Consider the following 14,598-nt stretch of genomic DNA (forward strand, 5'->3'; position numbering starts at 1 on the left):
ATGCTGTCTCGCTGACGTTCCATATCTGCTTATGCAGCGCAAAACTGACCGAGGTGGCCAGCAGCGGGACATACGCCTGCTGACTTGCTCCTCTGCAACTGAGGACCCTTCCTAGTTGGTTGGGGGTGGGGGGTGGGGGGAAGATAGGTGATCCTTAAATTGAGTTTCTTTATTCCGCCTAACCGGGTCTCTTCCGTGGCAGGATGTTCCGTATCCCAACAGACTTTGTCCCCACTCCCCGGCCACGGCTGTCTCCTAGCCGGGGACTGCGGTGAGGGGTAACGGTCAGGACTCATGACCCACATTCAGGAGAACAATTAGGGGTGCGGACCCAGAGGCGTACCCGTCCCCCCAGCAGGAGTGGGAGTGGGGCCGCGGGCACCAAGGAGGAAGGGGATCGCGGCGCGCAGGGAAAAGGGGTGGGGGAGGGGGTACTTCGCTCTCTACACCACTCAGCACGCGCGCCACCTTCCTTGGCCTCGGCGCGCCTCTCGGGCAGTTCTCTGAGAGCCCCACCAACCTCTAGGATCCTAACCTAGCAGGGCCACCATGCTCTCTCCCACTTGAAGGCCGAGATTCTTCTGGGCCTTTTTTTTTTTTTTTTCCTTAAAAGGATTTTTTTCGAGTTATTTTTTTTCATTTCCCTATTTTCTACCTGCTCTGCGCGCAGTCCCTTCCCGACTCGGGGCTGCGGAACAGACGCCTCCGGGGAGCCGCTCCTTGCCTCTTTCTCCACTCTCCCCACTAAGGGCTCTGCCTCTTATCCGAGGTTCCGCGCAGGAGAAAAGCTAGGTGTCCCTGCCAGATGGCAGGAGGAGGGAGCCTAGAACAATCACGTGAAGCGAGGGCGAGGAAGAGCAGCCCTGCACATCAGGGTCTCTCCCAGCACCCCAGACGCTGAGTGAGGCGAGCTTTGAGACCCTCTGCTCCACCTTGGATCTGCGTGTTCTCGGATCAACCCAGTCCCCGCGTCTGCCCGAGAGTGGTTGAGATAGAAATTCCTGCAGCCCATCAGGGGCTCGGGGGCGCCTCCTGAGGCCTTCCGCAGGCGGCAGCGGCCCAGCCCGCTCCTGTGTGCCCGGAGCGCCCCCTCTGTTCCAAGCGCACGTCTTGGCCTCTGCTGGATGGGGGAGAGGCAAGGGTACGCTTTGGCGGGGGAGGGGGGATGGGTGCGCCTAAGCCACCAGCAGCCCAAGTCGCTCCCGTAAACACGCCCAGCTGGGGTAGAGGGGGCAGCGCGTGCAGGGGAACCCGGCAGGGCCACCCCCGCCTTTACCTGTCGGAGCCTGAAAGCGCCGGCGGCTGCTGCGCGGCGGGGGCGGGGCTTGCCTGCCCGCGCGCCGGGGCGGGACCCAGCGGGGGCGGAGCTCACGGTGATTGGGTGCGCGTGCGGGGCCACCAGCCAGAGCCGAGCTGCCGGGCTGTGCAGGTTTCACTTCGCTCCGCGCAGCCTCCAGGTTCTGATCTTGTAAGAGCGCTCCGTCCCGCGTCGCCGCCGCCACCACTGCCACCGGATTTTCGAAGTCGCCCTGCGATCCCCAGCCCAACTGCGGCCAGCATTACCGCGGGCTGCTCGCTTCACCCCGCTCCCGCCGCCACCCCCCCTCGGCGCCCCTTCCCTGGCCCTCGTCCCCCCAATGTCTGACTCTGACTCTCGGACTGAGAAACGCAAGGTAAATACCTCCGAATCCCCGGGAGCGGGCCGGGTGCCGACGGAAGACGAACACCGGAGCCAGCTCGGCTCCACCTCCCGCTCCCTTCCCGAGCACGTGCAGGCAGAGATGCACGTACCCGTCGCACTTGTCGCTGGGCGGGAGGAGGCGATCCGGCGGGTCGGGTTCTCTACCCCTGCAGGTCCAGTTTGGTGAGGGGTCGTCCGTGGAAAGGCTACGGGCACTTGGCCGAAGTGCGGCTCGGGCCGGGATTCCGCGCGAGCGAGTGGAGAAGCCTCTCAGGGCCAGCTGGGAAGGCAGCGTGTGCTCTTCGCTCTGTCCCGGGAGCTGGGGCCCTCGCTCCACGACACTGGGCTGCGCGGCCGGCCGGAACCTCGCGGCCCGCTCCCGGCGACCCCCAAGTAGCGGCTGCGCCGTACGAGCTGGTTTGGAGCCTTGACTTCCCTCGCGTGCTTGGGCCTGTTGCGGAGGATTTGCGGAACTGAGGTGGTTATTTAACTGATGGGACTCGGCTTTTCCTTGTACCCATTCAGGCCGAGGTTTCAGGGCAGCTACTGCGTTCGCTCTCTCGTACGTGTCTGGGAGCCCTGCCCGGCCTGCGGGTGCGCTGCAGACGATACCAGCCGCACCATCCAGAGACAGCGGGAGAGCGAGGGCCTCCTGCGACTGCCGCGGCCACGCAGTGGACGAGCCTCGAGCAGCAGAACCTGCTGCATCCAGGGGCCGGACTGTCGCAGATACCCGGGCACCCCGACTCGCTCGCATTGCTGGCTGGCGGTGCGGTGCCCTCGAGGGCCCGTAACTCGGTGCTGGTGCTGGTTGTGGAAGACCCGCGGGACGCTGGGAATGGGGGTGTGGATATGTTCGTTGTCTGCAGTGGTCACGGGTGCGCGCAGACATGCGTGCCCGTGGCCGTGGTGGTCGCTTAGATTTGGAGCGTGTCCGCGGCGCACGGGGAGAAGAAGGGAGGAAGTTGGAGGAGGGTCGGTGCTGCAGCTCGGGAGGGGGCGGCCTTTGGGGTCTTAAGCCCTGCCGGCCTGGGCGAGGGTCGGCGGCCAGCAGCAAGGACTGGGGTCTGAGAACGGCCCTGCGGGTGAGGAGAGAGCGAGGCTCCTGCTTTGTCTCCAGGTGATCGGCTGCCTAGGGCGGCGGGAGCTGCCGAGGCTCGAGCGGCGTCCGGACGGACTCGGAGGCGTGGCGGGCGGGGGAAGCCTGGGCAGGCTCGGGTCCCCTAGACTCCGGCCGCTGCTACCGCCGCCGCCGCCGCCGCCACGGCTGCGGCCGGGACCGTCTTTGGAGGCGAGTTTGTCAACAATCGCCTTGCCTTTGGCGGCCTGACCCGTAGGCGCCGCCCCCGCCGGTGGCGGCTATTGGCTGCGGCGCGGAGCGACCGCGCGCGAGCCAATTGGGAGCTCGGGCACCCGGCGCCAGCGGCGCGGGGAGGTCGGCGGTGCCGGCGGCGGCGGGCGCAGTGCGCGAGGGGAGGAGCGGGAGGAGGCGGAGGATGTTCCCGGCGGCGGCAGCGGCGGCGGCCGGGGCAGCGCGGGCCAGAGGCGCGGCGCGCGGAGCCCTCGGCTGCCCGGCTGGGCGCGGCGGCGGGTGGGCGGCCAGTGGTCGGGTCTGCGCTGCCCCGGGGGCTCAGAACGCGAGTTCTAGGCTTTGTCTCCCGCGCTACCTTCGTGCTGACGGTCAGGGGGCTCCGGGTCGGCGAAGGACGCGGGCAGGACGCCGCGCGGCCCGGGCTCGGACTCGACGCTCGGAAGGGAAGGGGCGGACGTGAGTTTCGGCCCGATTGCCTTCACAGAGGAGGGTCAATGGGGTGAAGGAGCCGCGCGCCCCAGTGTCGCCTAGCGTGTAGAGTTACTTGGGGACTTTGCAGGGGGCGCCCGGGGACGGCTTTGGGAGACAGCCCCCCTCCCCATTTGGAGGTGTGCACCTCGCAGTGCGGGTGCATTCCGAAGACGTTCTGTGGCGTTCGGGGCGGCGCGCTGCCCCCTGCGGGAGGAGGGGCGCGCGGGCTGGGAGCGGGAGGGACCGCGGGCGGGGAGCGCCCGACCCGGGCCGAGCCGCGCTCCGACTTACAAACTCTATTGTGACGCACTTACTACGACTGACGGCCCTTGCCAAACCTTCCCCAGACTTGCTGCCCTCAGCACTTTCGGCAGAACAATGGGGCCGGAGCGGGGAACGCGGCCAGCCGCCTGCAAATCGCTGCCTCCGCGCCCGCTCCTGTGCTCCAGCGCGGTATCTGATCCCGGGAAATCAGAGCCCGCTGGGAGTTTCCGACTTCTTCGAGTCGGCCCGGAGCAAAGAGCACGTGTCAATAGACTTAACACTAGCCGCTGCTCCTAAAACTTTGTGTGTGTGTGTGTGTGTGTGTGTGTGTCCGTGTGTGTTAGAGCACCGGTTTCACGTTGACGTTGTAATTGTATTTTGTTTGGTGGCAGGAAGTTTAGTCCCACCTCCTCTCTTCCCCCGCCCCCTCCCCGCAAAGATAGAGATAACATTTGTTATTTTAGGTGTGTATTTATTCTTACTTGGCAGATGCAGAGAAATAGATGAAATAATGACCCTAACGTTAAAGCGTTCGCTGTTTTAAACATTTTGAAGGAGTCCGCGAAAGTTAGCCACATTTCGTTACTCGTTACACTTCTTGTTTTGCCTCAAATAATCTTGGTTTTTATTTTACTTGCAGAAAAAAAGACCAAATGGCAAAGCAACCTTCAGATGTAAGTTCTGAGTGTGACAGAGAAGGCGGACAATTGCAGCCTGCTGAGAGACCTCCTCAGCTCAGGCCTGGGGCGCCTACCTCTCTACAGACGGAGCCGCAAGGTAATCCTGAAGGCGAAGGGGACCGCTGCCCGCAAGGCAGCCCGCAGGGCCCGCTGGCCCCACCAGCCAGCCCCGGGCCTTTTGCTACCAGATCCCCGCTTTTCATCTTTGTGAGAAGATCCTCCCTGCTGTCTCGATCCTCCAGTGGGTATTTCTCTTTTGACACAGACAGGAGCCCGGCGCCCATGAGTTGTGACAAATCAACACAAACCCCAAGTCCTCCTTGCCAGGCCTTCAACCATTATCTCAGTGCAATGGGTAAGCAATACCCCGGTAAGAGGTAGCTAGCGTGTGTGGTTGTTTGACTATCTGCGGAAAGGCTGTGTGTAGCATTTACAGTAAACACCCCCCCTCCCTTGTAGAATCCTTTTACTGACTCATTCCATGTTTTGATAGGAATGGAGGATGTGTCAGATAAGACATGAAGCCAACATTGCTTTTAAATGTTCTCAAGTTTTGTGGCAGCAGTAAAAGACACCCAGTATCTGCCTGTTGAGCAGGAAGGCTGAAATCCCTGCTTTCATTAAAGTGTATGTGTTGTTCTAACCACTAAGACTCACTTTTTCATGATCCCCGCTTGAAGGGGACTCAGGTCAGATACAGCAAATAGCTGAAAAAACATAAACTAAATGTATGAAGAAAAAGTGAGTCAAGTTAAGCATTTTCAACAGTGGCATTTTAGAAAACTGACCTGGCTCGTCAAGGCAAGTACCAGCCTAGAACCATGGAAATGGTTTGTTTTCTACTCACATTTCTCTTTGGGCTAATTCTCTTTGCTCAGAGGTTTCAGATATAGTACTAGTAAGATTAGATTGTGGGTTTTTATTTCGGGGATGAAAGACTGTCTTAGGGTCTGAACCAGGAGCGGCAAACATAAGCGCCCAGGAAAACCTGACCGGACCATCAGAGAGGGAACTGACCTTGTGGGAACTAACTATGGGAAATGGGAGAGCATTTGCACTTTCTACATTGGCAGTGCCCCTCCTCCAGCTGTGGGTGTGTGGCCTCCAGAGTAGTGGTAGTTATCCTATTGTATAGCTCAAGATAACCCAGGAATGCAGATTTTGACGCCAAATACCCTGATGTTTAGACATTGGCAATTAATTTAGAACTTTGGAAGCACTGTGCAAGCCAGATAAAACATCTGCAGGCTAGATTTGACCCTTGAGCCCCCACCATGTGACTTTCAGCATGTTTGGCTCTGGCATCCTTGGTAAGGGAGCAAGTCTGTGCTGATGCAAATCACTCTTCCCCACTAATGGGAAAGGTTCATGTCTTGGTAAGGATTCACCAAGTAAGATGGACAGTAAGTCCATCATTCCTTAAGGATCCAGTACGTACAGATTCCAATACAACGTTGATCATGTTTTTGCCGAAGACTAAGTGAAACAAGTCATCAGGCTAGACACTTGATTGCTGGAACACAGGGACAGGTCTTGCATTTGCAGTTACTGTGGGGCTCTGTCTCCTAATCTTCAGATGGGGAAACCGCTCAGGTCTGTCCCCACGTTAGAAAGCACCTCAGGGTTGGTCACTTGTCCGATTGGGCACGCCTAGGAAATGGCAGGCTGAGATGGCAAATACACCGGAGCTGTGCATCTTGGCTAGGTGTCTCCTGCAAAAAACCGAGATCTACTTTATTAGGATCCCTCCTTAGGGAAAAGAGCTAGAGGTTTTATTGCTACTGTTACTTTATTTCTCTCACTACCATCCTGGACTCCTTTAAATCTTAGAAGTTCTCAGGGGTTGCAAACGTTTTTCTGCCCATGGAAGTGCTCTTGAGTTTATGAACCTGTAGCATTCTTGCTCCCTGAATGAGTGAATAGGGCTTAATGGTGTGTATTTTTAAAAACCTATGTATTTTAAGGATCCTTTGGAAGCCTTAAAGTTTTTCCCTGCAGACCTGTGAATCTGCCTCTACAGGTGGTGGCTTAATGCACAGAAATAGTTTATCTTAGCTCGTTAACCAGGAATAGTGGGTGAGATAATGTATTTTTTTTTTTTTTTAGTATGTATGGTAACATGCTGTTTAGCGAGATTATAAGGTAAGCACTGTTACTCCACATGACAGATGTACAGCTTTGGAGATCACAGTCTGAGTTATTAAGGAAAGTTATGTTTATACCTGTGAAGTCAAGTCATAGATCCTGGGGTGTAATTTTATAGCAGTAACTGCATTCCAGTAGATTGGCATGATAACTGTGAGTTTAATGCACAGCAGTAAATGATAAGTTATAAGGAGTTTGTCTGAAGTTAGTAGATGAAGGTAAGTTTTCAGCATGAAGTTCTGGGGAGATTTGTTTGTTGAGGTGGGGGGTAAATGGGGGGGAACTGGAGAGGACTTAGTCAGATATGAGTTTTATTAAACTGAAGAATAAAACTGACAGCCTTGTAGTCTGCAGCTTCTTTCTCTGGTAATTCTAATAGGCCAGCGCCTGAAAACTACTGAAATATGCTGAGTTGACAAAATTTGGTCCTGTTCTCTTTGTAGTCCTGTTTCATGTTCCTTACTCAACCGTATCCGTTAAGATCTTCAATGAAGCTTTTGATAATTTATTGCAAAATACATTTTTTGACAAAGAAGTCATTATGGTTGGTTTTCCCCAGAGCAACACAAATGTGAGGTTATAAAGAGGTTCCCCTTTGCCAGGGGCTCCTTCTCCTTCACCCACAAAATAGTTTCTGCTCAGCGAGTGGGGATAGGCAGCAGCGGGTCCGCCAGGTCTGTTCCTGCATCTTTGTTCCAGTGAGAAAGTAGATTCTTGTCTGGGATGTAGAGCAAGTAGAGGTTTTATTTGTTCTAGAAGTGTCTTCCTGTTTTCTCCATATCCCCAGTTTTTCTGGAGATGTTCAAAAATATTGTATTTTTCCATGAGAAGAGAGAGGGAGGGTTTGGTTTGGTTTGGTTTGGTTTTTCTTTTACCAGCCAAATTGTAGTCTCCTCACACCCTGGGTCGATTAACTTAACAAATGCTCTCAGTGAATAACTGATTATTTTACTCAAAGTCATTGACAGAGGTATGGATTTCTGAGTGCCTTTGCTAGTGAGTGTGCTTATGCCATATGCGTTTTTAATACATATTGTGTACTAAACCCTGCACAAATTTGTACCTTGAAGGTGTAGTTACTGCTGTTGGAAGTAAGAGCCGAGAAAGGTCAGGATGTGCAAGTGAATATTGTGAACAGGGTGAAAGCTAGGTAATTAACAACTTTCATGTGTCAAATGACTTAAACCTGGAACATCAGAATTCACAGGTAGGGGTTAATTGTGTTCTGTGTACTCCTCTACACGATGTGCACACGCCTCTTGCACCTGGCACTTATCTGGCAGATTGGGAGCCCTCTGAGGAGTGGCACGGTGTCCTGCAGACCCTAATGAGGACCTGGCAAAGAGGTCATGCCCAGGGGATGTTCAGGGTTTGGAGTTTTGCCCATCAGCCTTACCGTAGAGCTACCTGAGCACAGATAAGATTTCTAAAAAAGTCTAGTAGCAGGAAAAAGACCCTGTGTGTCTACCTCCCCCCAAATAATTTTTTTCTTATTTGGATCTAACTATAAGGTTTATCATGTGGGGGGTGACAGGTGGGATCTAGCTGAGTGGGGAAACCACAATTGAGAACTGAGCACTTAAGATGCAACTAGTCCATACTGAGATGTGCTTGTTAGTGTCAGTTCACACTGGAGTTTAAAGACTTAGTACATAAGAAAGAGTGTAAAATATCTTAGCCACGTTTATATGAATGATATATTGAGATATTTTGAATATACTGGGTTAAATTTAAAAATGTGGTTTTTTAAAAAAATTTTAATGTTTATTTTTGAGAGAGAAAGTGTGAACAGAGGAGAGGCAGAGAGAGAGGGAGACACAGAATGCGAAGCAGGCTCCAGGCTCTGAGCTATCAGCATAGGGCCGGACGCCAGGCTTGGACCCATGAACCACGGGATCATGACCTGAGCCGAGGTCAGACACTTAATCAACTGAGCCACCCAGGCGCCCCAACTTAACCTTTTCTAAGTGTACAGTTTAGTAGTGTTAAGTATATTCACACAGTTGTATAACCCACTCCTAGGAGTTTCTCACCTTGTAGAACTGAAATACTATACCCATTAACCATCAACTCCCCATTTCCCCTCCTCCCAGCTCCTGGCAACCTTCATTTTATCTGTGTCTATGATTTGGACTGTTCTAGATGTTTCATGTAAGTGGGATTATACAGATTACACATGATCTTTTCATGACTGGTTTATTTCACTTAGCATAATGTCCTCAAGGTTCATTCTTATTCATTATTAGACTTCCCTTTTTAGGGCTGAATAATAGTCCATTGCATTTACGCAACATACTTTTTTAATTTATTCATCCCTCAGTGGACATTGGGTTGTTTCCATCTCTTGGCTGTTACGAATAATGCTGCTTTGAATATGGGTATGCAGATATCTCATAGATTATCCTGTGGATTCTTTTTGATATGTACAAACATCTCTTCAAAATCATGCTTTTGATTCTTTTGCATACATACTCAGGAGTGGGATTGTTGGATCATATGGGATTTCTGTTTTTAATTTTTTGAGGAACCTCCACCGTCTTTTCCGCAGTGATCACAACATTTGATGTTCCCACCAACAGCATATGGGGGCTCCAGTTTCTCCACTTCCTTGCCAGCACTTATTTGTTTTCTTTCTTTCTTTCTCTCTTTCTTTCTTTCTTTCTTTCTTTCTTTCTTTCTTTCTTTCTTTCTTCCTTCCTTCCTTCCTTCCTTCCTTCCTTCCTTCTTCCTTCCTTCCTTCCTTCCTTCCTTCCTTCCTTAAATAGTAACCATCTATGTGGTGATATCTCATTGTGGTTTTTAATTTTTCTTTCCCTCATGATGCGTGATGTTGAGCATCTTTTCATATGCTTGTTGGTTTTTAAATAAAAGATATTTTTTGTATTAATTTTACCTGTTTCTCTTTGCCTTTTTAAAAGTGTTTCTTCGAGAAAAATGTCACATTAGCTCTGTGGCTGGCATTGTCTTACCCGGGTGGGCTGCTTTGCAGATGGAGGAAGCTAGGATGGACAGCGGTGGTGTCGCCAGCCGGACCTTATTGTTCCTACTTTGAGCACACCGTTTCGATGCAGTGATTCCTTTGGTTCCTTTTGTTGACTTTGGAGTGAAAGTAATTAACCTAATCTTATAAGCATCTTAAATAAGCTTTTTTTTTTTTTTTTGATAGCTGTGTTCTTCAGGAAAGCATAAATATCATTTTTGTTTTACCTTTTCGAAACTCCATGGTACGTGTGGATTGTGGAAAAAGTAGAAGTTGGGATACTGCTTCTTGAGACATCTCAGGGCTGCTCAGGAGCCTGATGATGGTCTTCTATGCTGAAAACCCAGTTCTGGCTCCTGGCCCAGCCGAGTTTGGACACCAAGAGAAACAAACACACTTGACAGGCTCTGGGTGGGGACGGAAAGTGAGAAAAGTGGAAGTTTTTTTTTTTTTTTTTTTTTTTGCTGTTCTAAACAAATCTTTAGTAACTGATGGCTGTGCAGACAATTCTAAACTTTATATCTTTAAAAAAGCCCACTTTTTATTTTAAGATAATTCTAGATTTACGTGCAATTGGAAGAAATAACACAGAGGTCCTGGGGTGACTAGCTGGTTCAGTTGGAAGAGCATGAAACATGGATCTTGGGGTCATGGGTTCAAGCCCCATGTTGGGTGTGAAGATTGCTTAAAAATAAAATCTTTTAAAGAAGAAATAATACAGAGATCCTATATGCACTTTACCTGGTTTCCTCCAGGGCAACATCTTGCTTGTTAATAGTCCAATATCACAGCCTGGAAGGGACATTGATGGACTTCAGCTGCCTTATTCACATTTCCCCAGTTCCACATGTACTCCATTTTGTGTGTGCATGTGAGTGTGTGTTCACTGCTCTGCAGCTTGATCAGATGTGGAGGTTTGTGTGATCACCACTACAAGCAAAATACAGAAGAGTTCTGCCCCAAGGGTTCGTCATACTACCTTTTTAAAGCCACAGCCACCTCCCTTCCGCTCCCCAACCCCTAACAACCACTCATCTGGTCTCCATATCTCTGCTTCTGTCACAAGTGACCTTTTATTAGCTTTTTTGCTCCACATAATTCCATCGAGATCCACCCAGGATGTTGTCTCTATCAATAATTGCTTGGTTTTTTATTGCTGAGTAGCATTCCACAGTATGTTGTACCACAGTTTATTGACCTGCTGAAGGACATTTGAGTTGTTTGCAAGTCCTGGTAGGGACCTGGCACCGCGGGCACTTGGGGAGGGTTAGCCAGCTCACACGGCGTGTTGTGCATTATGCCCTGGTACTTCTTCAGGCAGCTGCCAGTTGAGGACCAAGGGCACAGGCTTCCTGAAGCCTCCCCATCCAGTGACTGGCCGTGACACTGCACCATGGCAACAAACTGCCGCTGTGTACAGTCCCCTACAGGATTTTGTGTATACGTGAGTTTTCGTTCCTAGAGGTGCAGCTGTTGGAACGTGTAGTAGTTTATTTTTTTAAGAAACTGCACAACTGTTTGCAAAACGGCTGTGCCATTTCATGTCCCCATCAGCAATGTGTGAGGGGGTCCAGTATTTATAAATCCTAGCCAGCATTTGGTGTCATCATTAGGGTTTTTTAGCCATTCTGAGACATGCCTCATTGTTGCAATTTGCGTCTCCCTTCTGGCTAATGACGTTGCCAGTCTTTCCATGTGGTCCTTTGCGTATGTTACGCCCTCCTCCATGAAGTGGCTCTTTCTGTCTTTTGCTTATTTTCTAATTGGATTGTTTGGGTTTTTACTCCTTCACTCTCGTTTTTGAGAACTTGTGCACATCCTAGGGTCCAGTCAGATTTGTGATTTGCAAGTATTTTCTCCCAATCCATCATTTGTCTTTTCATCCTCTTCCCAGAGCAAAAGTTTTACATTTTGATGAAGTCCAGTTACCAACTTTTCCTTTTATGGATCATGTTTTCACTGTCATCCTAAGAATTCTTCACCGAGTCCCAGGTCCTAAGGTTTTTGCGTAGTTGTTTCTTTGTTTTTTGTCATGCTAAGTGTTTTATAGTTTGACATTTTGTATTTAGATCTATGATTAATTGTGTTTAAAGTGAGATGTAGACCCATGTTTATTCATTTTGATTATAGGTACCCACTTGCTGCTGCACGATTTATGAAAATTGTTATCCTTTTTCCACCTACCGTTAACCCTTGAACACCTCAAGGTGAGGGACGCCAGCCCTCTGCACAGTCAAAAATCCATGCATAACTTTTGACTTGTCTCAAACTTGACTACTGTTCAGCTCCTAATCACCTGCTTTTGACTGGAAGCCTTAGCAATAACACAAACTGTCAATGAACCCATATTTTACATGTTATATGTATTGTATACTCCATTCTTAGAATAAGCTAGAGAAAAGAAAATGTTACTGAGGAAATCATAAGGAAGAGGAAATACATTTACAGTATTATGCCATATTTATTGGAATAAACTCACCTATAAGTAGACCTGGTTGTTTAAGGGTCAACTATAATTGCTTTTGCACCTTTCTTTAAACCCACCATGCTTTTGTGGCTCTATTTCTGGGTTCTCTTTTGTGTTCCATTAAACGATACCCTCTGCCAATACCACACTGCTTTCATTACTCTAGTTACATACTAGGCCACAGTAATGGATAGAGTGATTCCTCAGATTTTATTCTTTTTTTTTCCCCCCTAAAATTGTTTTAGCTAGGTCCTGTGCCTTTTCGTCTATATTTTAGAATAAGCTTGTCTCTGCCTACAAAAACCCTGCTGGGGTTACAATGGGAATTGTGTTAAACTTACAGGTCAGTTTGGGGGAGAATTTGCACCTTCACAATGTTGAGTCTTACAATCCATAAACAGATGTCTCTTCAAGTATTTGGGTCTATAGTCTGTAATTTTCAGCGTACAGATCTCATACATGTTTTCTTAGATTTCATTTACTTGGGAGCCATTATTAGTGGTGTTATGTCTTTAAATTTATTTTCCAAACCTCCATTTTTAGTAAACAGAAATGCCATTCGTGTTTGTGTGCTCACGGATCCTAGAGCCTTGCTGAACTCAGTAATTAGAGTTTTTTGTAAATTTCTTGGGAGTCCTGTGTAAACAGTCATGTGATATGCAGATAGGAAGTTTTATTTCTTCCTTTCTGAACTGTGTGCATTTTCTTTCTTGTTCTTGCCCTATTACACTGGCTAGAACTTCCAGTGCTGTGTTGAATGAGAGTGGTGAGAGCAGAGTACTTGCCTTATCCCCAGTGTGAGAGGGAAAGCTTTCAGTCTTTAGCCATTGAGTGGCATGTTAAGTGCAGGTGTTTTGTAGACCTACTTTAATAAAGAGAAACTTCTTTTCCTGGTTTGCTGACAGTTTTTAGCATGAATGGATTAAGTATAAAATGTTTATTCTGCATCAGTTGATGTGAATGTGTGAGTTTACTTATTTTAATCTGTTGATGTAGTGAGTGACATGATTGATCTTCAGTGTTGATCTACCTTGCTTCCCTGGGATAAGTCCTTCTTGGTCAGGGTATGGTTCTTTTCATGCATTGCTGGATTGAATTTGCTAGTATTTTGTTAACGGTATCTGCACCTAAGTTCCTGAGAACTATTTATCTGTTGTTTTCTCTTTAGACTCTTCTGGTTTTGATCAGGGCCTTTACAGTGAGTTGGGAAATGTTCCCTCCTTCTCACTTTTCCAGAAGAGATTGTGTAAGATTCGTATTAATTCCTTAAATGTTTAAATGGTTAGAATTCTGTAACGAGAATATGTAGACCTGAAGATTTCTTTATTGTGTGTGTATGTGTGGGGAGGGGGGGAGGGTGTCTTTAAATTATAAATTCAGTTTTCTAGTGTTGTAGGACTCTTCACCTTGTCTGTTTCATCTTCGTAGAATTTTAGTAGTTTGTGACTTTCAAGGGATTGGTCCATTGCTTTTAAGTTGTTGAACGTTGGGCATATAAAGCGTTTATATTGTTCCCTTATTATCTTTAGTGGATACAGGATCAGTTGTGATAGCCCATTTCATTCTTGATATTGGTGATTTCTCTTTTCCTTTTTAAAAAAAAATTTTTTTAATGTTTATTTAGTTTTGAGAGACAGGGACAGCTTAATTGGGGAGGGGGAGGAGCAGAGAGAGAGGAGAGAGAGACACAGAATCTGAAACAGGCTCCACGCTCTGAGCTGTCAGCACAGAGCCCAATGCGGGGCTCGAACCCACAGACAGTGAGATCATGACCTGAACTGAAAGTTGGATGCCCAACCGACTGAGCGACCCAGGTGCCTCTCCTATTTTTTTAACCTTATCAGTCTTTCTGGAGGTTTATTGGTTTTATTTTTTAAAGTCAGCTTTTTTGTTTCATTCATTTTACTCTCTTTTCCTGTTTTCAATTTTATTGCTAATTATTTATTTCCTTTAGTTTGCTTTGTGTTTGTCTTTGCTAGTTTCTTGGGGCAGGAACTTGGAGGAGTAATGTTTTGAGACCTTTCCTCTCTTTCGCTGTAAGCATTTAACATAAATTTCCCTTCACCACTGCTTTAACTGCATCCCACAGGTCTTAGTATATTGTGTTTTCTTTTTCATTACAGTCCTATTTTTTGTTCACTGGTTTTTTTCATTTTCATTGGCTTTCGTGTGTTTGTATTTCCTTTGAGATTTCCTCTCTGACCCTAGATTATTTACAAGCGTGTTGCTTCATTTCTGAGTGCCTGGCAATTATCTTGTCTTTCTGTTACTGTTTTCTTGTTTGATTCCATTGTGGTCAAAGAATATATTATGTATGATATCAGTTCTTTTAAATTCGTTGAGGTCTTTTTTGGTAAATGATCCATGAGTGCTTGAAAAATATTTGTATTCTGCTCCTGTTGGTGGGGGTGTTCATTATGTATTTGTCGATTAGATTTTACTGGTTGGTTGTGTTGTCCAGTTCTACAACCTCGCTCATTTTCTGTGTGGTAGTTCTGTTAGTTGCTGAGACAAATGGCATTGAAGTCCCCAACTATAATGATGACGTGTGTGTTTCTTCTTTTAAATCTATCAGATTTTGCTTCGTGTATTTTTGAG

The 14,598-nt window shown here is 48.3% G+C and overlaps 1 protein-coding gene across 12 annotated transcripts in view; it reads left to right on the forward strand.

Annotated features, from left to right (window-relative positions):
- Nucleotides 1-1,424: 1,424 nt before the first annotated feature.
- BCL2L11 (BCL2 like 11) overlaps nucleotides 1,425-14,598 on the forward strand; it is a 48,877-nt gene continuing 35,703 nt past the window's right edge. For 5 of the 12 annotated variants that reach the window (XM_039231706.1, XM_039231715.1, XM_039231711.1 and 2 more), the window contains exons 1-2: nucleotides 1,425-1,673; nucleotides 4,369-4,763. In XM_039231706.1, the coding sequence (XP_039087637.1) occupies nucleotides 4,382-4,763 (382 nt within the window). In that variant the 5' untranslated portion in view covers nucleotides 1,425-1,673; nucleotides 4,369-4,381. The other 7 variants (XM_039231713.1, XM_039231714.1, XM_039231717.1 and 4 more) reach the window with 7 other exon arrangements.

The sequence above is a fragment of the Hyaena hyaena genome, unplaced genomic scaffold (genome assembly GCF_003009895.1).
Source record: "Hyaena hyaena isolate Hyena2069 unplaced genomic scaffold, ASM300989v1 scaffold_57, whole genome shotgun sequence".
NCBI classification, from domain to species: domain Eukaryota; kingdom Metazoa; phylum Chordata; class Mammalia; order Carnivora; family Hyaenidae; genus Hyaena; species Hyaena hyaena.